At 52.0% G+C, this 22,322-nt stretch overlaps 2 protein-coding genes across 5 annotated transcripts; both read right to left on the bottom strand.

Moving 5' to 3' along the window:
* Positions 1-515: 515 nt before the first annotated feature.
* On the bottom strand, positions 516-11,664 carry P3H3 (prolyl 3-hydroxylase 3). Its single transcript, XM_066569824.1, has 15 exons — positions 11,254-11,664; positions 10,517-10,669; positions 9,636-9,822; positions 9,377-9,508; positions 8,376-8,509; positions 8,009-8,098; positions 7,636-7,688; positions 7,397-7,455; positions 6,115-6,239; positions 5,895-5,990; positions 4,764-4,914; positions 4,478-4,595; positions 2,028-2,103; positions 1,463-1,603; positions 516-1,209 (listed from the first exon to the last, which is right to left on the bottom strand). Exons 1-15 carry the CDS (start codon positions 11,662-11,664, stop codon positions 997-999), a joined length of 2,139 nt encoding a protein of 712 aa, XP_066425921.1. The 3' UTR covers positions 516-996.
* Positions 11,665-12,687: 1,023 nt separating this feature from the next.
* Positions 12,688-19,030, bottom strand: GPR162 (G protein-coupled receptor 162). 4 transcript variants are annotated; one of them, XM_066572182.1, is made up of 7 exons: positions 18,923-19,014; positions 17,833-17,934; positions 15,430-17,206; positions 14,448-14,637; positions 13,737-13,888; positions 13,109-13,573; positions 12,688-12,932 (listed from the first exon to the last, which is right to left on the bottom strand). In XM_066572182.1, exons 3-7 carry the CDS (start codon positions 16,267-16,269, stop codon positions 12,768-12,770), a joined length of 1,812 nt encoding a protein of 603 aa, XP_066428279.1. In that variant the 5' UTR covers positions 16,270-17,206; positions 17,833-17,934; positions 18,923-19,014; the 3' UTR covers positions 12,688-12,767. The 4 variants fall into 4 exon arrangements, with proteins under 4 accessions (XP_066428279.1, XP_066428280.1, XP_066428281.1 ...); XM_066572183.1 differs by lacking the exon at positions 17,833-17,934 and having other exon boundaries at positions 18,923-19,030; XM_066572184.1 differs by lacking the exons at positions 17,833-17,934; positions 18,923-19,014 and adding an exon at positions 18,433-18,451.
* Between the last annotated feature and the right edge of the window lie 3,292 nt (positions 19,031-22,322).

The following is a 22,322-nucleotide window of genomic DNA, read 5'->3' as shown; positions in this document are numbered from 1 at the left end:
GCTTGAGTATGTCATGACCACAGATTGATCTCTTGCTCTAATGCTTCCCAGGAAAAGGGTCACTGCTCTTTTAGATACTCCATATCCACCCCATTCAATTCCTATTTGACTACAATATAATCCCATCTCGGGACACTAATCCCCTGGGCAGTGACAGCAGATTGTCTTTCTATCAGGGTAGAAAATGATAAACAAAATCTCTCTCTTCTGCTTTCAGGGACAATTTAGTGCATGGAGAGGGGGAAAAATGAAAACAAAAAAAAGAGAGGTCTTGCTACAGGGAAACGTGAGTGTACAGTGCTATTTCTTAAAGGCACTCCTCATCCTTTCCACATTAGCCATGTCACAGCTGACTTTCTCTCTTCCTCTCCCTTATTGGAAGTAGCTGACATCTGGGTAAATACTCTGTTATCTTTCACTGAGGTCTCAATCCCCTCCCATCATTTGTTAATTAAATTTCAATCAGAAACAAGTGTGCATGTCTCCCTGGTAATACAGACTCAAGCTCCCATCAATATCTGTGTCCAGCATTTGGCTTTTATTCCATCTATTCACAGTCCTTCACCTCTCCTGTCTCAGGTCACTTTGCAAGGTTCTGGTTCTCAGGTGCTTAGGAAATTTAAAGGCTTTAATTTTGAGTTCCTGAATGAGACAGCCCACAATGAAAGATTCCAGGCTCCTCCTCCCCCTGTCAGATTTATCCCTGGATAACCAAGAAGTTGGCACTGAGAGGAGTGGGGTGAGAAAACCTTGTCTTCTTACTTCTCAGTGAGACAAACACGGTGAGGCAGTGAAGAAAGCTTCTGGTGTCACAGACTTCCACACTGTGCCCTTCTCCCATTTTTCAGCTGCTGGGACACCACAGAGAAGAAAGCTGCACCCCTCCCCATCACTACGGCTCTACCACACTACTACACTGCCCCAGGCCTCCGTGGTCCCGGTCCTCCCGTGACCTGCCAGGCCAGGCTGTGTGACAGTCCACAGGGCCCCATGCACTCAGAACTCATCTCTGGCCCGTAGCACCTTGGGGTGCTGCTTCCTGTCCAAGCCAGGCTTCTGTCTCTGATCTGCAGGCTTGGCTGCACGGCCGGGAGCACGAGGCTCTGAGGAGGATCTGCTGCTGCCATCAGTTCCCTGATGTTTATCTCCACCAGGCTGGTCCTGCTCCATGGCCCTCTGCTCCATCAGCTCCTCTGCCTTCACCTGTTCCTGCAGCAATGGAGACAGAAATTATGTGAATCCTCCTGCTGGGGTCTGGACGAAACACACCCACCCGACCTCTCCAGAGCCCAATCCCCCTCTGCAGGACCCATCCCAGACTGGCCCCTCCGCCACACACCCTGTCCAAGGGCAACCCCCAGCTGCTGCACTGTGCTCTGCCCCAAGGGAAAGCCCAGAAGCTGTTCCTCAGTGGGATTTGATCTCACTTGGAGGTACTTTGTCCCTTCAGCATGCCCTTCACCTGCTCAGCGTGCTCCGGGGAGTGCGTGTACCAGAGGGCAATGGCGCAGCGCCTGCCACGCCTCACGGCCCACACGCCATGGGGGTTCTCCTTGCCAGAGCTGAAGGCCACCAGCCTCCCACACTTGGGACGCACCTCGGCCTGCCAGGAGAGAGACAAGAGACTGTAAAGCCAGCAGACCCCTGCTCTGGAGTACACGGTCCTTCTACAATAGTGACACTGCCTGCAGGAACATGGAGGTGCAGAGAGCTGCTAGGCATCTACGGCCAGTCTGCGAGCAAGGCACGCCTTGGAGAGGGACAGAGAGAATCAATGGGACAACAAAGGTCACAGACACCCACGGACTGGAAAGAGCCTGGAAAATCTCAGCTAGGAAAGAGTCAAACTCTCCCCTGTCTGAGATTTGCCTTAATTTCCCTTTAGCTGCCCCTATTTGAATCTGCCACTGCACCAGCACTGGATTGTTTTTGGAGTGGTGGGATCCAAAAACCAACCAGTTTCCTCCTGCACAGACTAAGTCTTGCCCTCAGTCCTCTCTCCCTCTTTTGGCCAGCCCCAGACTTACTGTGACAGTCACAGTGTCCATTTCAGTGAAGAAAAGGCCTCCACCTTGGAAGTCATCATTGAGGTAGAGAATGCCACTGTGGACAAAAAGAAAGAGTACATATGTACGGTGAAGCTTATTCCTCCCAGGTGCTTCCCCACACTCCCTGTCACAGGTTGAAAAGCAAGTAGACCAGTTAGCAGGAGAATCCATCTGAGGGAGTTAAATACAGCAGTGCCTAGCTCAGGGGAGTCCCTGAGCTGCAAGCCACAGGAGGCTGGGAGAGTATGCCAGGGAATTAGCTCTACACACTTGTCCCGTTTTATTTTGGCTTGTTCTTAATCCCCAGCAGCATGCATCTGTGGCACTGTTGTGACAATGCCCTGGGCTTGATAGACATTGTTCTAACCTGTTGTTTATGTTTCAAGATTGGGAATAATCCAACTCCTGGAAGAGGAGACTGATCAGCAAAGAAAGCCATGTCTTAACATCCAAGGAATTTCAGGGTAACATTAGAATTGGAATGATCAAAAAGGGGCCTGGTGCATGTAGAAAAGAAAATTAAGCCAAGAAACTTCCTTACTAAAGTTATACAAAAAGAGAAGCAATGAGGCCACTGTACAGCACAGGTGAGACCACAGTCAAGTAGGTGAAAGAATGGACCACAAACTGCCCAGTTTCTTCTTGGTATTCAATTAAGCTACTAGAACACATCAGAGGAACAACAGAGGCTCTTAATTAATGCGACTGAGAGGAAGAAATACAAATGAACACTGTGGTTGCTGAAGCAATGTTAAGGACCTAAGGGCAGTGAGAGGATTACCAGCCCTGGAAGCCAGGAAGTTGTAGCTCTTCTGCCACAGGATTTTAATAAGGCTGTGAAGCCAGAGGGGTGACATGAGTAGAGAAAAGCAAGGATAACTCTCACAGGTCCAAAGGGACAGGAAGACAGGGATAATGGTTGAAGCATAAACAGTGTTATCCTGACCTCAATAGTCTGCAGGGCTTTAAGATTCCATTTCTGAGAAGGGTAATTGGAGGACAAGAAGCAAATGGAAAATGGTCTTAAAATGTAACATTGGGGTACTAAAAGCAGATTGTGCTACCCACATAATGTTTGAAAAAATAGTTCATTTTCCAAGGAAACACTACATGCTCAATCTCAGCAGTTTGGACCGTGGTAAAAGGACTCAGAATGGTGCCATAGGGGAAATTTCTAATGAAAAGAGAAGGTGAAGATGAGCATGAACAGCACAAAGGGACCAGTGCATTGCTGGCATCCAAAGGAGCACTGTGCACCCAGAGCAGCATCACTGGAACTCATGGGCCCCTGGGTCCAATCCTGCTCAATATCATCATTAATGCCCATAGCACAGATTTACAAGAAAGATCCAGGAAGTTTGGAACACAGGCACTTCATTCAAAAGGACACTGTAAGAGCTCAGCCCTTAAGCTGGTTGGGCAGTCACAGCTCGAGCTGCAAGAGGACAGGGATGCTCCCAAAAATAGCTCAGTGGCATAGATCCCCAGAAGGTATTTTACCATCCATTCAAGTGGAAGTTAGAGAACCCAGGGAGCAGTGAAGGGACAGGACAGCTTTCTCACAGGAGGGACAGAGATCTAACTGGTTACACAACAAAGTCTGGTAACTTTACAATCTGGTTATTCCAAGTAAACACTGGTATCCGAAGGGAAACAACTCAGTGATAATGGAATTCCCTCTAAGTCGCATCTCTTCATTGTATCTGCTTAGAGGTTTCTGCTCTGGATACAGCTACATTCAAAGAAAAGACAAGTAAAATTTCTGGATGCTCAGGGATGAGATGGCAAGTAGGAGGAATCAGCTGTAGTGAACTGACCTCATCTGGCTGCAGTGTGCAACAATGGCATCACCATTAAACTATATTTCAGGTTCTTTCACAGAGGAGTAACAAAACCTGCCACAGGCTGGAAAAAACATAAACTCTCACGTGGAATGGAAAAACCCAACACAAAGCATTTGCAGTGAATCTTGAGAGAATAGTCACTGAAGTACACTGACTGCTCAAACAAAAGGAATCCAAGGAGCTTGACTATCCCTTTCCTGTAATTCACAGAATTCTGTAAAAGATGGAACTCGACTACAAGAAACAGCCTGTCAAATGGGCTGGCAGCTGACTGTAGTACTGTGGCAGACCCACAAGACAGCAGTTTGATATCATGGTTCTAATCTGTGCAGCCTCCCAGCCTCATTCTGCTCTCTGTTAAACCTGGCTGTGTCAAGCAAGGAGGGGAAAAAGGGCAGGTCTTCCCAGCCCAGGGAAGGTGTTTCACTCCTTTTCAGCTCCTTCTGAACCTGCTGATGCAGGCTTCTGCCTGATGCTACAGTCCTGGATGGCTTTGAGCCAACCATCAGCAGGTTTCTATAAGCGAAGCTCATCCTCTGATGGGGCCAGGGATATCTTTGCATGATCTAATGCAGGTGCTCTTACCTGTAGTCCCTGTACACATAGGCAGGAGGTTCTTTCCAGCACTCTTGCCCCTCAGGATCCAAGAGACAATTGTCAGCATGGACAGGATGACTAAGATCCATGCGACCTTCCTGTTCTCCTGAAAATATACAATAAGGAATATGGGCATTTTCAGCTTCAAAAAAGAATAAAGCAGAGAGAAAGGGGTACCGTGAGAATAAAGGGATGATAGTCTCCTGAGAGCACATGGCTGGGAGTGAGGAGACTCTCTGGGAGACAGGGACTAACAGGATGAAAGGTTCTTTACCGTCTACAGCTCTGCGGCACACAAGGTGTGTGAATGAAAAATGGAGTTTCTTGCCAGGAGTGAAATAGGATTCTATGATTCTCCGAGATTTCTCACTAGCCTGCAGAAGCAATTTGGCGTCTCTCCATTCCACGTCCCCATTCTGGGCCAGCTACAAGTGAAAAACAAGTCTGTTACAATACTTACAAAGACACTCTAAGAAATGATACACGTATACAGCACAGGAGAAGAGACCTTTGTCTCGTGTGGTCACTCAGGCAAGAAAAGAAGACATTTTCTCAATTATAACTCAGGAGTACAACTGTACAGCACAGCAATTATTTCCTTCTCCTTGGCCCACGAAGCCACATCTGGAAAGCTGCATCATTTTGGGTCTCCCACTACACAAGAGATACTTGGAGACTGAAGTGAGTCTTGAATGAAGAGTCCTAAGATGGCAGGAATGTTGGAACACATGACTTAGAAAAAGAGGCTGAAACACATGGCTTTCTTCAGTCTAGAGAAGAGAAGGCCAAAGGAACATCTAAGTACAGCCCCCTGTCACCTAAAAGAGGGTTACAGAGGAGACAGAGACAGTGTCTCCTCAGAGAGACACACTGAAAAGAGGCAGCAGATAAAAGCTGCAGCAAGGGAAATTTTGGCTAGATATGATGAAAAATTTCGCCCTCACAAGACTGGTACAGCACCAAAAAAGGTGCCCAGAGAGGCTGGAGTATCTCCACCCTTGGAAATGTTCAGAACTTGCCTATGCAAAGGATCCAGGGATTTCATCTAGCTTTGGAATTAGACATGCTGCAAGCTGGAGGTCAGATTGGAGATCTCAAGAGGCTCCTTCTACCTTAATTTATTCTCCAACTCTAAACTAAGCATGTCTGTAGAGCTACCTCACAGGGACAAGCAGTCCCCAAACCCTGCCTCACAGAAGAGAAAGCACTTGTCAAGCCTTCCATGTACAACATCCCTGAATGTGACTGAGGAGGAAGCAGGCCAGAGGAGACCACAAGTGTTGTGAGGGAGACAGACACCCATGACACCACCCACAGTGCAATCCACAGAACAAAACACTCAGGTGGCAAACTCTCTTTCTTTCTGGATAATTAAGAAGGCAGCAGACTCACAGATGCATTTTACCTGCACGGCCTTCAAAACAGTTAACCCTTCAAATCTCTCATGTGGAGTGTGAGGCGACCGCCTTGCCCGGTATCCATCTCCTGCTTCCCCTGCTGCCTGGAACAGAAGGATACAGATGACATGCATTAGGCTGCCAGCTCTCCTCCATGCAAGCCCTACTGCCCTGCCTGCTGAGGAGGAAAGTACACACACAGGAGTTCTTACAGGATCCTGGCCTCACCTTTGTCAGTCGGAGAAGGTCCTTACACTCAGACTCTGTCAGCACTCTGTCAAACACAACCCTCTGGGTTCCATTCATCTGCTGGGAATCCATTGTGACAGCAATACCCTCAAAAGGCAGAGCACCTGTTGAGAAGCAAGCACAGATAGGCATGAGCAGGCTTTGGACAAGAATCCCTCAGACACCACCCCCAGCCTGGATAAGGAAGTGGAGAGACACTCTACATTCTCTGAGAAGACAGGAGAGTTCCCCAGAAGAGCCCGCTCCTCGCAGACCCCTCACATGCTTCAGGGGAACCAGAGCACCAGCTGGGGAAGCTGGCCTATAGCACGTGCTTCAGGAGCCAGCAGAGACTTGGGACTTGCTGGGAGAGCAGCAGGGAGCTGGGGGAAGTTGAGTGCACTGTGGATTGCAGCAGCAGAGCAGGTCCAGCCTACTGGAGTGAGGGTCTGGAGAAAAGAAGCAGGTAAACACCTCCATCAACCCTCCTTTCAATCATCTTTCATCAACATCTTATCCAAGAATTATCTCTGGTGAATCTTTCTGTTTTCTTCACCCCAAAGAGAAGCACTGGATATTAGCTCATGATTTAGCTTTTTGATCTTTGGCCTTTTTTCCCACCTTCTCTGACCTCTGGATGACGAGAAATGCCCTCATCAGGCCCTTAGAAGGCTCTGCTCTCACAAGTGCCACAGCAGAGAACCACTCGGGGTCATTTCAAGCAAAGACTCCATGACTGAACCCTTCAAGAGGCTCTGTATCCACACATAAGAATAGGGGACCAGCAAGAACATGAGACTCTGCACTGCAACCTGCATCATTCAGCCACAAACCCCTTGGACTTCTGCTTTTCAGGGAAAGGCTTGCCCAAGCTACATTGTCTGCTTCCAGTTTCCATTTCTTGGCCCCTCCCTTCACGTCCCTTTCAGAAAAGTGTTGATTGAAGTTGGGCTGGTGGAGCTGAACCAGGCTTGGTGTAGACACTGCTGGCACACTGAACAGGGATCTGCATGTCCACAGGCTTGTCACACATTCAGGCTGTCCTCAGCTTCTCCAGCCACACTGCCCTTTGAGTTTGCATGCCAGAGATGTACGCAGTGAGATTTTGCAAGACTACACATGCATCAAAGAGGAAGAAAAGAACAGTAAAAAGACTTGCTGAGCCATTCAAGTCAGTCTGCATCTATGCTAGCATTCAAATGTCTGAGGGTGGAAGACAGCATTTAGCCTGAGTAAGTCTGGCTGACTGCATCCAAGACCTCCTTCAAGCTCTTTTACTCACCCCTCTTCTCCCTCTCTTCCACATCCAGAGTTTCCTGCTTTTGCTTCTCCTGATCCTCTCTCGGGAGCAAGGGAAAAAGCAGAGACCAGGGCTGTCAGTACACAGAGCTGTACCCAACCCTCCTCTGTAGCAGCATTTCACATCCTTCCCATTCCTTTTGTACCCATTTCTCTATGTATTACTGTTCCTTGTACCACCCCTACTTATACTGCAGTCCTAGCTGACCTGCCCAATCTTACCTGTGTTTCTCCCTTAGGTTTTCAGGAATCAGCTCATCTGGAGTCCAAAGATCCTGTAAGGAAAAAGCCACAGGTGGTTCAGTACACAACAAACCTTGCACTGCTTCTCCAGTGAGTATCAGACCAACCACTGTGGCCAACTTCTCAGGACAAATTGAGCCAATGCTTATGGTTACAGCAGCAATTTCAAATTAACTTCAGTCCTGGAGCAGAAGAAAGGCGTTAAAGATCCACCTCATAAGGACTTGGGGGTCCCCCTCATCAGCATCTGATCCTTTCTGAATCATGGCCTACTAAAGTGAGTTCTGACAACTGAGATTGTGAACAATTGGTGAAACCATGTCAGGAAGGTTAAGATGATATTGTTACTTACAGGGTCATTAAAAGTTTCTCCCAGATGCTCCACTGCATAATAAATCAACTTCTTCTCCATCAAAGATCTCTGCACATAATGCTGAATACTCTAAGGAAGCAAAGAGACTGTCAAACAACCACCTCACAAAAGACACCCCCATCCCTGTCCAGGGCAGAAGCCTGTCCCATCCCACTGCTGTGCACAGTTAAAGCCTGTTTTTGTCCTGAAGGGACACTGACTGTGACAGACTAAACTTCAGTTTCTTCAGTCCTGGCCTTGGTGCATGTCTGCAGTGAAACACCTTCCCCTTTTTGTCTCTTGGACTGTGATCTTGTCCTGTGGGACAGGGGAGGACCAACAAGGACGGACCTGGAGCTGTAACTACCTGTCTGGCTGTGACAGCTGCATCCTCTCCCAGCTCTGTGCGATACTGCTTCATCTTCTCCAACATGGGCTCATCCGTGGGATAGAACAGCAAGTAGGAAGCAGCACATTCAGCAGCCAGTGTCTGGTTCCCAACTTGTGCAGGGACAGAAAAGAACAAACACAGCTGTCTCTGAGAGACTTGAGCAGGGATGTTTACAGGCCAGCAGCACCCAGTATCCCTGTCAGGACCTGGCAGCTGGCCTTACACCAAGTACACACCAGCCCCTGCCTAGCAGGGCCTCCACCCAATGATGGGAATGAACCTGGTACAGAACAGGCATGCCTTTAATGCTTATTGGGAGCTGGTTTAGAAGAAACAGATTAAAAGTAAGCGTATTTTGAAAGAGAGATGGTCCCACTCCCTCATGCAACAGACAAGATGAGGGGTCTAACAGTGTCTTTGAGATACAAGTCTTACCAGTGGTCTGACAGAGGAAATAAGAAAGAGTTGGGTCACAGTGGGGAGGAGCAGGGGTATACAAAAGAAGGGCTGAGGGATGTGTGAAGTGACAGAGTGACAGGATAACCAGTGTCATGCCAGGCCATCAGTTCAGCAGGTAGGGCTGCCTCAGAAGGAACATCACTGCTGAGGTGAGATGCATGTGTAGCCTCTAGGCAGGAAGTGGGAGCCTGATCTGGAGCCATGTACTGAAAAGGAGGGTATAGAACACTCAGCAAATAGCTAGAACAAGGTCCTGAAAAAGTCTGCTAGAGGAAAGACATGGGAACAGCCTCACACCACAGAACCTGGGCAATGAGACTAAATGAGACCACAAGGGACATCTCCCAAGGTGGCCACAGTCCTGAACAGAGGTTCTGGGAAGAGTTAGGGGGCAAATAGAAGTAGAGCTCAGGTCAGTGTGCCATTTTTCCCCATGACAAGCTGCCCTCCAGGATCAGAGACAAAGGACAAGTGTAGGGGTGTCACAGCACAACCTGCTGATTTGTGGCTCTGCTCACCCTGGCTGTAGGCAAACTGCAGCAAATCAAGATGAGAGGGTATGAAATCTTCTATGGCAGAAATTCTCCCCGGCTTTGTGGCAATTTCCAGGACGCACTGCTGCCTGCACTTCAAAACCTGAATATAATGGGCTGCAAGAGAGAAGAGCAAGAAAGGCAGTAGCCCACACTTATTCCAGACAGGAGTGCTGGATGATGGGATGTGCCCAGTGTGGGGAGCACAGCTTTCCTACCCAGCCCTCTGTGCCTCTAACACTACCTGCAATGGCTTCATAGAGGCCAGGCTGCATTTTCTCCTCCTCGTCCTCATCCTCCCGAGGCCCTTCACACAGGGCACGACACTCTTCCAGGGCTGACAGGGCCTCTGAGAGCGACTCCTCCAGCCTGGCCACAGCCTGCAGGTACTCATCTGCATCATAGTGCTGCACACCAGTCTCATATGCTTCCTGGGAAGGACAGATCCAGGTCCCCTCATCAGTGTGGGTGACACCAAAGGATGCCCCAAGACTTCTGAGTCGCTCATAGGATGGTGCTGACATAAAGGGGCCCGCCTGCTCCTGCACAGTCAACCACACAGTGACAGCAAATCCCAGACTAAAGCCAAATAACTGTCATCAAAAAGTCTCTCTGTCACACTTGCAGTGGTTTGTCCTCACCTTGAAGAGAAGGCTGCAGGGAGATCTTCCTGCAGCCTTTCAGACACAAAGGGGTCTGAGCAAGACTTTAGACCAAGGCCTGTAGTGACAGAATAAGGGGTAATGGTATTAAACTGAAGAAGTGTTTTGATGGAAGATAAAATATTTTTTGGACTGGATATAAGATACTTTGATGATGACTGATAGGAGACAGTGAAGCAGGTTGCTCAGAGAAGCTGTGGATGTCCCATCCCTCAAAGTGTTCCAAGGCCAGGTTGGATGGGGCTTTGAGCAACCTGATCTAGTGGAAGGTGTCCCTGCCTATGGCAGGTGACTTGGATTAGGTGATCATTAAAGGTTCCTTCCAGGCTAGATCTCTCTATGATTCTGTGTATGGGGGCCTGTCTCAAGCCATGGCCTTTGTGTGGGAACAGATCAGGGTCCCGGACCGGTCCCTAGGGTGGAATAAGAGCTGCTCATGCATGGCTCTGCACTGAGCCCTCACCCAGTGTGGTGTGGCCTCCAGGTCCTGGAAGCTGTCCGACTTCACCCCTGACATTCGCCGGTACTTCTCGATGTCCTCCCGCATTTGGAGGTGCTGGGGATTAGCCACGAAGAAGGTGTGAGCGGCAGACACGGCCTGATCCAGCTTCTTCAGCTGTGGAGAAAAGGCAGCAGTGCCTGTCATGCTCCTGCAGGTCTCTGCTGATCACACCCACCCCTCACCCCAGCTGCTTCCCGGGTTCACAGAATCACAGAATGGGTCAGATTGGAAGAGGCCAGAGTGGGTCATCTGCTCCAACCACCCTGCACAAGCAGGGTCGTCCTACAGCACATGGCACCAGATTGCATCCAGATGGTTTTGGAATGTCTCCGGTGAGGGAGATTCCACAACTGCTCTGAGCAATCTGTTCCAGTGCATGGTCACCCGCATAGTAAAGTTCTTCCTAATATTCCATCTAAAGGTGGAATTTCTTGTGCATCAGTTTCTGCCTGTTGCCTCTTGTAGTGGCTGGCACCAGTGAGAAGAACCTGGCTCCATTCCCTTGGCAACCCCCCTGCAGATATTTATGCGCATCAACAAGGTTCCCTCGAGGCTCTCTCTTCTCGAGGCCGAGGGAAAGGCGCTCACCCCCCCGGCTGCCCGGCGACCCTCCAGGAGAGCCGTGCCACGCCCGTCCCCTGCCGGGACAGCACCCCGGGAGGCGGACACTTCCACCCGTGCCCGGGGCCGGTGCCCACCTGGAAGAAGGCCACCTGCAGGTAGTTGTAGGGCTCCCTGCGCTCGAAGTCGCGGCGCACGGCGCGGCTGGCGCGGTGCGCGGAGGGCGCGGGGCGCAGCCGCCGGCCCAGGCACTGCTGCAGGCAGCGGGCGCGCTGCAGCACCGGCCCGAGCAGCGCGGCCTCCCAGCGCCCGGGCCCGCCGCCCAAGGGCTCCTGGCGGGCGCAGGCGGCGCGGCAGGCGCGGCGGGCGGCCCGCAGCCCCGCGTAGCTGTGCAGGGCGCGCTGCAGCAGCTCGGCCGCCCGCGCCCAGTCCCGCGCCAGGTACGCCCTCACGCCGTCCGCGTACAGCAGGTCGAACGGCACCAGCCGGCCCGGCGACGTGGCGGCCGCGGCGGCGGCCAGGAGGCTGAGGCACAGCAGCGAGGCCATGGCTCCGCGAGGAGAAGGCGGAGGAGGAGGAGAAGGGGTCCTGGCGGGCCCCGGGCTCGGCCCACCCCGGGGGCGGCGCCGGTCCGGGGCCGCGGTGGGCGGGAAGGCTCGGCCCAGGTCCCGCTGCGCCGGCCGAGAGCCGCCGCTGCTTCGGGGGCTCCCGGTGCTGCCGCGCCGCTGCGTCTGTCGTGCCCCTGGGTCCGGGCGGCCTCCCCAGCGCGAACCCTCCCTTTGGGGTGGGTCACTCAAAGGCCTCCAAGGACGCCTCTCCTTGGAGTCACGCTTGGACGCTTCATACTCCCATCACACGGAGAACTGCTTTGGGCATGATGGGCTACCTATCTCCCTCTGACACTGCCTCCCCTGGGACTATGCCAAACCTTTGCCCTTGGCTGGAATGACAGCCAGCACCAGCCAGAAGGTCCATCTCCCACACAGTACTCTTGCACCTCCCTGCCAAGAACTGTGTCTGGGGTAGGAGCCTGCTCCAGACCTCATTACTCCCAGCTTTGCTGGTGTGGGCAATTGAGGGGGACATCCCTCAGAAGCCTCTGTCAGCTTTCCTGTTTGGCTGAGAAGTTCGGGCCATCTGAAGTTTCACACAAAGTTTGCACTGGAATCAACAGTTTGCACTGGTGAAATAAGATGTTAAGGGTCAGGATCTTCTTGGAGAGAATTCAATTCTTTCCAAGCCTGGAGTTGCTTCAAAGCAAAACCCTTTAGAAATGTTAGAAACCCGAGGCTTCTCCTGCTTAGCATCACATCTGAAATGGACAAAAGACCTTTCACCCAGTCTCCCATGACAACTCCTCTAAGGGCATTATTCACTTTCCTGGGCTGCTAAGCATCTGCTGCCTTTCAGAAAAACTGACAAGGAAGGATGAAGAGGGAGGAAAGGAGCCTCGCACATTCTGCATTTCCCTTCCAGAAGCCTGTGAAGCTTCATTAAACACTGGGCCAATAATTTTGTTTCTATGGAAACAAAATTATTACTAATATAGTATTTTAAAAACAGACACACGATTGACACTCCAAATATAGAATTTTAATACCATTCTGCGCCTGCCTTGTCTCTTAGGGCAGAGCGGATGCGAGGGTGGAGTTCACAAAGGGACGGGACTGGCAAGGGTGCCAAGTGGCGGTGGCAGCGGTGGATGTGTTTGTAACCTGAGAGCAGGCACAGGCTGTCTGTCCGTCCGTTGTGCTCCCTTCTGCGGATCTGTCCCACTTCTCTTTCCCCCACCAGCATGGGGTGCCGTGTTTTCTGCCTGCCGGCGAGAAAGATGAGAATGCAAATTAGTGATTGGGTCCCGGGACAAAGGGAACGCTTGAAGTTTTATTTAAAAACTGTGATGGCACTGAATGTTTTTGATGCTGTCTCTCATAGTTTGGGGTCCTGGAAGGTCTGTGGCTCGCAGGCCTCTGGGGTCCTTTCACATGGCACCTGCTCTCCATCCTGCAGATGCCAGACTTCGTTGCCAAGCACAGAGCAGCGCCGTGGCCGGTCGGAATTCTCCTCCTCCCTGCTGCCGAGGGAGAGGCGGCGGTCGCGGCGTGATGCGAGCAGGAGACGGGAGTGCCGTGGGCTGCAGGCTGGGCTGGGCTGCGGCGTCTCGTCGATGAACGTGGTGATCTCATCTCGGAAGAAGCAGGCGCTGGAGCTGGAGCCCCGGGGCAACAGCCCCCCCTCCAGAAACTGCCGTAGGGTCGTCAGCTCATCTTCTGGGGGCCGCCGGCGGTGCTGGTAGTCATGCAGCTGGGGAGGCAAGAAACCGGGGCCCCCGGGCTTGCGGGGGGTGGAAATGCGGATGTCGTCAGATGAAGACCACTTGTGTAGGAAGGATGGAGCAGAGCGGTGGGCGGAGAAGATGTTAGTCTCATCATGTGACATTCTCCGTGAGATAGGGACCTGGAAAACAGAGAAGGGGGCAGGTGATGGAAGACTTGAAGAGTCAGAACAGGAAGGGAGTAGCTGAGGTTCTCAGAGAAGAGAGTCAAGAAGACACAAAGGCGTGGGAACCTGACAGAGAAGGAAGTGGGTTGTGGGGCTGTCCTGCTAGCTCTTGGCTCACCTGCAGGTAATGCACCTTGTCCTGGGGCAACAACATGTGGTGCATGGGCAGCAGCTTGATGTCCCGAGAGTCCCGTTTCGCAGCTGCAGCGCCGTTCGCATCGAATCTCACTTTGCAGATCCTGCCATCTCCATAATCATCACACACACCATCTGTTGGCAAAGACAAGAACGGCAGTCAACACTTTTCAGTCAGAAGAGGAGCATTATCAGGGCACCTGGACACCATCCTAATGCTTATCTGACTTGTGCTGCCCTACTTGCAGCCCTCAGGGCTCACCTCTGAACAAGGACCTTGTCTTTCTGCTTGCAGCAGCATTAAAGCACCCACTGAGTGCCTTATTTCTTCTGTCTTGCCTTTGAATCGCTCACCGCCAGGTCTTGGACCCTTGAATGAGCGAGTTGGGCTGAGGCCCAGCATGTCACTTTGGCTGTGGTTTGGCAGCCACACACAATGTATGTATGCTTGCAACTAGTGAGGAGGATGTTGCACTAATGCTTCCTGGATGCTAGTCCTAAGGCTACGAGCGGCAGAGCCCTCCGCAGAATAAATTTTCTTGTGGTTGCTGACTTCAAGCGGTAACATGAATGTCACTGAGCCACCCACAACACCACAAGATCCTTTTCCCAAAGACCCCCCCTCCTTCCTCTGTAGTCTTTTGGGGAGGTTGGTTAGTGAAGAAAGGTGATTGTGGGTTGGTGAGGAGCTTACCATCCTCTGTGTCTTCCTCAGACATGATAGCCACACACTGCTCCCACACGGTGCGGAGATCTGCTCGGTAGCGCTCGCAGGACCAGATGAAAGAGGGGAGCAGCAAGGTCTGCACCATGGAACACCAGAGCACAGCCAGAACCATCCAGGTGGGGGCTGTATCATAGCGCAGGCTGAAAAAGCTCACGACCTTTAAGGAAAGAAAAAGCAACAATGCCAAGGAGACAGAAGTAGGGATCAAGGCAGAAAGGTAACATGAATCAATTCTGTAGTAGAACATAATCTGTCTCTGAAGGATTCATCAAGTAATTATCCTGTGTCCCCTTGAAAACCTCCTCCTGGGGTCTTGCCCCAGGTTTGCTGGACCATATTCCAAGCTGTCATATCTCTAACATGAGACCTGGTGCTAGCATCCCTTCTTCCTGTGCTCATTACCAGCTGGAGCTAAATAGGTGCTAACAAAGGACACAGCCGCTGGGGAAAAAAATAATCTGTGACTCAGCCTCTCCCCTTTTAAGGGTTCTTTTTGAGAACTTCTCCAGCTCTCCAATTTTGCACAGAATCGACCGGCTAGCCAAAACCTGAATGCTGCCTACAGCCACACAAGCAGAAGGAAAAAGACAACTGGATGCATCAGCTGTTAAAGCTGGTGTATCAGAAGCAAACTGGAGAAATAGAAATCTCATTGTTTTTACAAGTAAGTTGGCAGAAGAATTTCCTCTCCTCTTAGCCACTTAAAACTTGCACAGTGGTTTTAGCTGTGTGGTGTGTATTCCCCAGGCTTAGATTTAAGAAAATGCTGCTGCGGAAGGATGAGAGAATTACTGCAATCTTTTTAAAACCACTGCTCAGAATAACACAGATTCAGATGCGGCAGTTCTGCGGCTGGTGGGACAGGAGAGATCCTTCTCTAAAACTTGAGAGAAAAGCAAATCTGCTTTAACTGCAGACTCTGAAGGCAAAGGGAGAAGTGGATGCTTACCAAGATAGGCACCCCAGTGAGCGTGTCATACAGGAAGACAATGGCGCTTATGAGGTTGGTCATCTGCAAGGAGGTCTTGGCTGACTCGGAGCCGTCCAGTGAAGACCTCCTTTTGCCTCGTACGTCCTCCACCACAATGGCTGGCACATTGAAAGTGGTGTGTGCTGATGAAGAGCAGGACGACGCTTCTTCTGCCCTCTGATGGTGGCACCGGCGGCGTCTCCTGTGTGCCCACAGGGTTTGGTAGAAGGTGATACCCACGCACACCAAGCCCATGACGATTCCTCCGAGCAGCAGGAGGCTAAAGCAGACGCCGAAGCCCAGCCCTATTTTGCTGACAATGAACTGGCAGCCACGGGCATAGTAGCGCTCGCCGTTGTTGTGCCAGCCGATGGAGGGCAGGGTGGAGAGGATGAACGACACCATCCAGATCCCCATGACTGCGTGCAGAGCCTGCTTCTTGGCATTGCTCAGGCGGTAGTTGACTGGCCACCTCACCATCCACATCCGGTGGTAGGAGAGGGAGGCCACTGTGAAGCAGGTGGCCAGCGCCAGGGTGTAGTAGGTGGAAACAAAGACCTTGCAGATGCTTTCGTTCCAGTCGTAGTCGGAGGACTCGCGCCGCAGCTGCACCACGGCATAGGTGGTGAGGGGTACTGCTGCCATAAGGATGTGTGTGCCAGCAAGGAAGCATAGCAGCAGCTCCAAAGGCTTGTGTTTCTGTTGTTTGGCCGTGATGCTGAGGATAATCCAAGAGTTGGCCAAAAGAGCTAACATCCCACATGCCAGCCACCACAGCGAGTTGTTGTGCAAGGTGGACTCTGATTCAGAGTCCCCCATGCTGCCAACCCTGCTAGACTGCACCCTGCCTCTGCTGCTGGGATATTGTAAGAGGGTGAGTGGGACTCGGCACTGGGGGAGCCACGTCTCTCCTCATCTGCTGCTGCAATGTGAGTTGTTTGCACGCTGGAAGGGTTTCTCAAGGCATTGCCACCAGGTGCTAGGCAGAACAGCCGTCAACTCTGTCTCGCTTCCAGTCTTCTCTTTCTCTCTTATTTGATTATATTTCTTCCCCTTGTTCTAACTTTTTCATCTGTTTTTTTTCCTTTGTTCTCTTTCTTTTTCTTTTCTTCCGCCTTTTTTGTCTCTCATGAACACTTGCCAGTGCTTCTTCCCTCACTCTCTTGGGCTCACTTTTTTTTTTTCCTCCCCATCTATTACATCACTCTCCTTCACTCTTCTCCCAGATAAAAAGCTCTCCTTACTTCGTGTGCCCACCAGACACCTTCTGATTCAGAGGCCACCTTCTGCTGGGACTGGTGAAGGCCACACACAAACAGGGACTCTTCTAGGGACTCCAAACACTTCGTCAGAAGCAAGTGCCTGCTTCCCAGTGTCCTAGGGAATGAGGAGCTAGGCAAGAGTTTCAGAGATGACAGGAAAAAGAGCAGAGGTCCCGATGAAAAAGTGAGGGTGGTGCATACACTGAGTGTAATTCCCCTCTCACCAAATGCCACTGTGCTGGTGGCCAGGTAGAGGTTCCTGCCAAGGCTGTCAGAGAGCTATCAACGAAGAGGGAAGGGTGAGAAACAACCTTCAAAGGGCTCCCTACCCAAGACCTCACTGCTCTTTCACTACATTGTCCTTTTCGCTGTTCTCTTTTTGCTGGTCTTTAAAGCTTTCCTGCGCAGGGCACAGCTGGCAAACAATAAGGAGATGGCAGGGAGGGAAAGATCCTTTTCAAAGGTTCCCTTGGAGATTCAGGGCATGAGTTTCACTGTAGAAGAGAGAAAAGAGAAAAAGTAATTTAAGATCATTCTATCTTCGCAGATCTCTCCCTCTCTCTCTGTCTCTCTCTCCTTGCCCACACTAACACCTTGTCATGATTTAGACAGTGTGGAGCATTCCCTATGTCTTTCAGGGAACAGAAGAGCCAAATTTGCACCAGTCCCTGCACAGCTCAGGCTGGACTCTTGTCCCCACCAACTCAATGCAGTGCTGCTGAGACGCACCACGCTTCCTGCCCTTCCAGTCCTAGGCTCCCTACCCAAAGTGTTGCTAATGCCATTTCTGCCATGGAAGGTCTGATCTGCATCATCCCTTGCAATTCCAACCCTGCCATCCCCGTGCATGTGCTGCTACACCTCTTGTTTCAGCAGTACAACTCCCACAGCTCCAGCAGTCTTTGGAACTCAGCTTCTCTCTGCCAATGATCTGGTTTTTAACCTGCTGGTCCTATCCATGGGTGCATTCCACCATTCCAATGGTACCCTGCCATTCCACCTTCTTGACACACAAGTCTTTCAGCCACCTGTTTCTGCTGGAGCAGTTCTGGTCTCCAGAGACCCCCACAGTCACAAACCCAGGGAACAAGACTACTAACGTATTCCTGAGACTCCTTACCTTTGCCTTCCCTGGTCCTACCAGTCAGACCTCCTTCTCTGTCTTCATCCACAGGGGACACCCAAGGAGTATATTCCAGGAAGGTACAGGCTTGCTCTGTGCCTTGACCAGAGTAGATGTAAACTTAATCTCTACGTGGATAGCTCAGTACCCAAGCCTGAGCTAATGGCTCAGTTGCCACCCCCCTTTTCCTTCTGCTTCTCCTCTCTGTGACCACCTGAGGCTTTGCCTCTGTTCCCCCCTGCTTGGAGCAGTTTTCATGACTGGACTAGCGATGCCCGCATTCTACTCTGTTTCATCTTTTTCCCCCCAGAATCACCACTCTTACAGTTAGGCCTGTGGCCTCTGGAGACAGTTACTGAACTACCCGTCTCTGATAATCCCAGGGGAATGAATTTCCTCGCAGCTTCTCCTTCTGCCGCCCTTCCCACCCCAGCTTGTTCTGCTGGCCCACACCGGTCCCTCGATGAGGCTGGAATCCTCCTGCTTCTCCTGGCTCTGGGGCCCAATTCTGCTTCAAGCTGTGCTCCTCCCGCTCGCAGAGACCGGAGTGCCCCCGAGCTAACGCAGGATGCCCAGGTCGGGGAAACCCGTCCTCACCTGGCCGCGCTCCCTGGTGCACCCCACCGCCCATCCCACCAGCGGGGGAGAGCACGGGAGCCGCTGGCGGGGCCGCCGATGCAGGGGAGGCGCGGGAGGGGGCTCGCAGGGGAAGGTGACCCAGAATGGTTGCAAAGGAGCGCGCAGAGAGCCGGGGTGCGGGGAGACGCGGCCGGCCGGGCCGAGCCGCTCCGCTGCCCCGCCGCCCCCTCCCCTCGCCCCCCGCTCGGCAGCCCAGCCACGGCGGGGCTCCGGCCGCCCCGAGCCTCGCCTCGCCCGCCCGGCGGCGGCGGCGGAGCGCAGCGGCTCGGCCGGGGCTGGGCTGGGCTGGGCTGGGCGGGGGCCGCGGAGCCCGCGGGGCGCCCCGGGGCGCGGCCGTGCCCGGCGGCGGCGGCGCCGCCCTGCGCCCGGCGGAGCGGGGGCCGCCGGCGGCGGAGCGGGGGCCGATCGCGGCGGCGGCGGCGGCGGGGGCCGGGGGGACCCATCTTACCTCTCGCCGGAGCAAGCGCTGCCATGGCGACGGGCGCCCCGCGCGGCTGTGCGCGCCTCTGCCCGGCTGTGCCGGCCCCCGGCCCGGCCGAGCCGCCGCAGCTCCGGCCGCCGCAGGCAGCCGCCCCGGCCCCGCGCTCCGGCCACCGCCGGGCGGGGCTCGGCGAGGGGCGAGGGGCGGGGAGCGCCGGCGGGGGACGGCGGCGGGAGCACCGCCGGGCCAGGCAGCCAGGGGGCGGGACGGGCGGACGGGCGCGGGAGCCGCCGCCCCGGCACCGGCCCCCGCCCCGGCAGCACCGGCCCCTCCGCTGCTCCCGACGGGCCGCGGAGACGGGGCGGGCTGCGGCCGGCCGTGCTCCCGGAGCCCGGCTCGGACATGGCCCAGGCTCGGCGGCTCCCTGTCGTGTGCAGCCCTCCTGCCCCACGGGCCGGGGCCGCCCCCACAGGGCCGCTCGCGGGACAAGAAGGCACCGGCTCCCTTTCCCAAAGAGGGATGTGAGGAGGCACCCGGGCCGTGCGAGATGTGGGGGGGATGGTTGCAAAGTGAGAAGAAAGGCAAAGAGCTGGTGCTGCAAAGGGTGCTTGGAGGGCAAGGTACCCACGGCATCGGATGTCCAGGGTGCCTTTGCACAGCTGCTATGGTGGCCTCTTCCATCACCAACCAACAGTGTGGTCCTACACACAGGGAAAAGGCAGGAGATAGAGTGGAAGTAGTGCTCAGAGAAATGGTTTGGTCATGTCAGAGGGGTAAACCTCCCATTCCAGCTGTGTCATCTCAGCCAGGAAAATCCTGGCTAGAAAGTCTTCACAAGACAAAAGACATCTCATTTTCCTGTTACCCGTCTTCCTACTGGAGTGAAGACACCAATACCTTCCTCGTCTTCATTCATTTTAGGGCCTGTTGTTTGCCAATATCTGTATCCTCCTTTCCTCCATCAGAACTGGGATAGGAATCCATGTTGGTGGTCAGTTAGGGTGCAGCTGAATTAGCACCTCAGTTTGGATTAGGAGAACATGAACAATTTAGGTGAAAGGACATGCAAGATGTGCAGCAAATGTGCTCTGACCACTATGAGAATTCAGCTTTGCTTTGGAATAGGGCTAGTCTGAAGTAAGTTCCCAGACATTTACAGTATGGCCAAAAAGTCTTCATCATCAGCTGCTTCCCTCTACAGATCTGCTCCTGCTTCACCACCCTGTTTGCTAAAGTGGATCTATGGATCCAGGATCTGCTCCATTTTATCACCCTGCTGACAGGGCAGATTTCATTTATCATTCTCAGTATTGGCTGAGGTGACCCTGAGTGTCTTAGATAGCAAGGAATTTCATCTAAGATTGGTAGGAGCAGCAGAGGGAGAGGCTCCTGAGGAAGAAAGCTGGAGGTACTGCTGGTTCTTGTGCCCAGGGGCAGCAGCCAAGGCAGTTCCAGAGGTAAAAAAGAGATTTGCACGGCAGTAGCTGTCGTGAGTAGGGTCTCTTTTGGAGACAGTGAGTAGAATGAGGAACCACTAGAATAGATCCAGCTTGGTATCAGGTAGGTGGTAAGAGATATTTTTGAGGAAGATAGGTTGTGACAATGCTGCCATGATCTGGCTTTTCCCACAGAGGAACAGTCTTGAGGTGGTTCAGGTCAGCTGGCAGTCCAGCAACAGCAGGAGCCAAAGAAGAGAGAAGGGACAGTAGTGTCCCCCCTCTGTCACTTTTCAACCTCTATCATTTGCAGGAGGTTTATGCCTTGAAGTGAGAAGGTCTGTATCCACAAATGTAAACATTTGTGCAGCTTCAATTGTGTCATTTGGATGAATTGCTTAATGTGATAACTTCCACATCAGTGTCCTCTTCAGATTCAGGAGCTGAGTCTCCTTAGCATGAGTTGTTAGCCTGCTTGTGTGGGTGAATAAATCCTCGTGTTCTCTCAGGGAAACAGCAAACCAAGCTTCCAGCACTTTCTGTACTGCCTGCCTGCCTCCTCTCCACACAGGAAGGGACAAGCTGCAGCCCAGCATCTCTTCATGGCTTAGGCTACACCTGACAGAAATTGGTGAGCAGAGCTGGGTGGGAACAGTCCTCCAGTCTCAAGGAAGCTTCTTGTGTTTGCAAATTAGTCTGGGTTATTACTTTGAATGAAAGAAAAAAATTGAAGATTTACTGTGAACAGAACAAACTCTGTTGGAAGAAGAGCTCTTACCCTAGGACTGTCACACTCCCAAGCAGATGCTTGTCCATCCATCTCATCTAAATGTATTTTAAAGATTTCCAGACATCTGGTTTCACTGTTTTTTTTAAGAGGGGCATTGTAATTGTGTATATCCTGCATATTGACAATGCACATGCAAAGGAGCACCAATACTCAGACCTGGAAATCCTGAAGCCTCACAGTGCAGGGTTCCCTGTGTCTCTAAGAAGTCCAGGCTAGAAATGTGACCCTCCCCTCCCCAAGACTGATCTCTTAAGAGGACTGACACAGCTGGGAGCAATTTTTAATTCCTACAGAGTCAGGCTGTAGTCTGACCAGCAACCTGCTGTCTAAAGTCTCAGCTCACTAAAATAGTCTAAGGCATCCAGGCCTGAAGAAACAGTGTTGTTACAATGTCAGGGTATGAAATGGTTTCTGGAAAAGTTCACTGCATAAAGATCAGTTATTTCTGGACAGCAGCTCTGCAGGTCCAGGGAAATGCACTTCCCAGAGGTACCTTGGATCCTTAAAGGAACAGAGCTCATTAACCAAGGAACAAACAGCAGAATCCTAAAAGCAGAAGCATTTACACGACAGCCAAATGTGCTTCACAGGGTTTTGATGGTTTGCAGCTCTTACTCAGGACTATGATAGGGACCATGGGAGGTTTCATATGTTTCTCACAGATCATGGATGCAATTAAATCCACCCTCAGAGCCCCAACATGACTTATACAGCCTCCTGTGAGGCTACGTTGGTGTGCTTGCAAGCAGGTTTCCTGGCATCCTTCCTGGCTCTCTGAGCAGGGTGTGGTTAATGGCTAACAAGAACCCAGCCAAGCATCTCCCTCCAGTGACAGCGACTGCAATGTAGATTTGTCATATCCAAACCTTGGGTTCTATTTCTAGCACCATACAGCAAGATTTAGTGAGATTTCTTGGATATTTCATCTGCAAAATGGGCAATTGATAATAGCTCTCATGAGGGGACAGATGACTAGTGATGGTTATGAACGTCACAGAAATACTTAGGGCTCACAATATATAAACTAGGATTTGGACTTGGGGATGCCTATTTACCACTGAGTGTTTTTACACAGATGGGCACCCTCAAAATATTTTCTTTTCTCTGTCATGTGCATAAATATTTGTATATGATATTTACCATGAGAAAAAGGAATTGCCAGGGTAGCCTTGTCAAATATATGATGTTGTGATGCTGCATG

This window comes from Molothrus aeneus, chromosome 2 (genome assembly GCF_037042795.1).
Source record: "Molothrus aeneus isolate 106 chromosome 2, BPBGC_Maene_1.0, whole genome shotgun sequence".
Lineage (NCBI taxonomy): Eukaryota > Metazoa > Chordata > Aves > Passeriformes > Icteridae > Molothrus > Molothrus aeneus.
This window is presented reverse-complemented; position numbering and strand designations above follow the sequence as displayed.

Excerpts from the sequence above, each read along its gene's own strand:
- GPR162 (XM_066572183.1), bottom strand. The coding sequence starts at position 16,269 with ATGGGGGACTCTGAATCAGAGTCCACCTTGCACAACAACTCGCTGTGG. Across the intron at positions 14,638-15,429 it reads TCACTGGGGTGCCTATCTTG|GTCGTGAGCTTTTTCAGCCT; the intron begins GTAAGCATCCAC and ends CTTTCCTTAAAG. Across the intron at positions 13,889-14,447 it reads TGAGGAAGACACAGAGGATG|ATGGTGTGTGTGATGATTAT; the intron begins GTAAGCTCCTCA and ends CTTTGCCAACAG.
- P3H3 (XM_066569824.1), bottom strand. The coding sequence starts at position 11,664 with ATGGCCTCGCTGCTGTGCCTCAGCCTCCTGGCCGCCGCCGCGGCCGCC. Across the intron at positions 9,509-9,635 it reads CCTCTATGAAGCCATTGCAG|CCCATTATATTCAGGTTTTG; the intron begins GTAGTGTTAGAG and ends TCTCTCTTGCAG. Across the intron at positions 8,510-9,376 it reads GCAGTTTGCCTACAGCCAGG|TTGGGAACCAGACACTGGCT; the intron begins GTGAGCAGAGCC and ends TCCCTGCACAAG.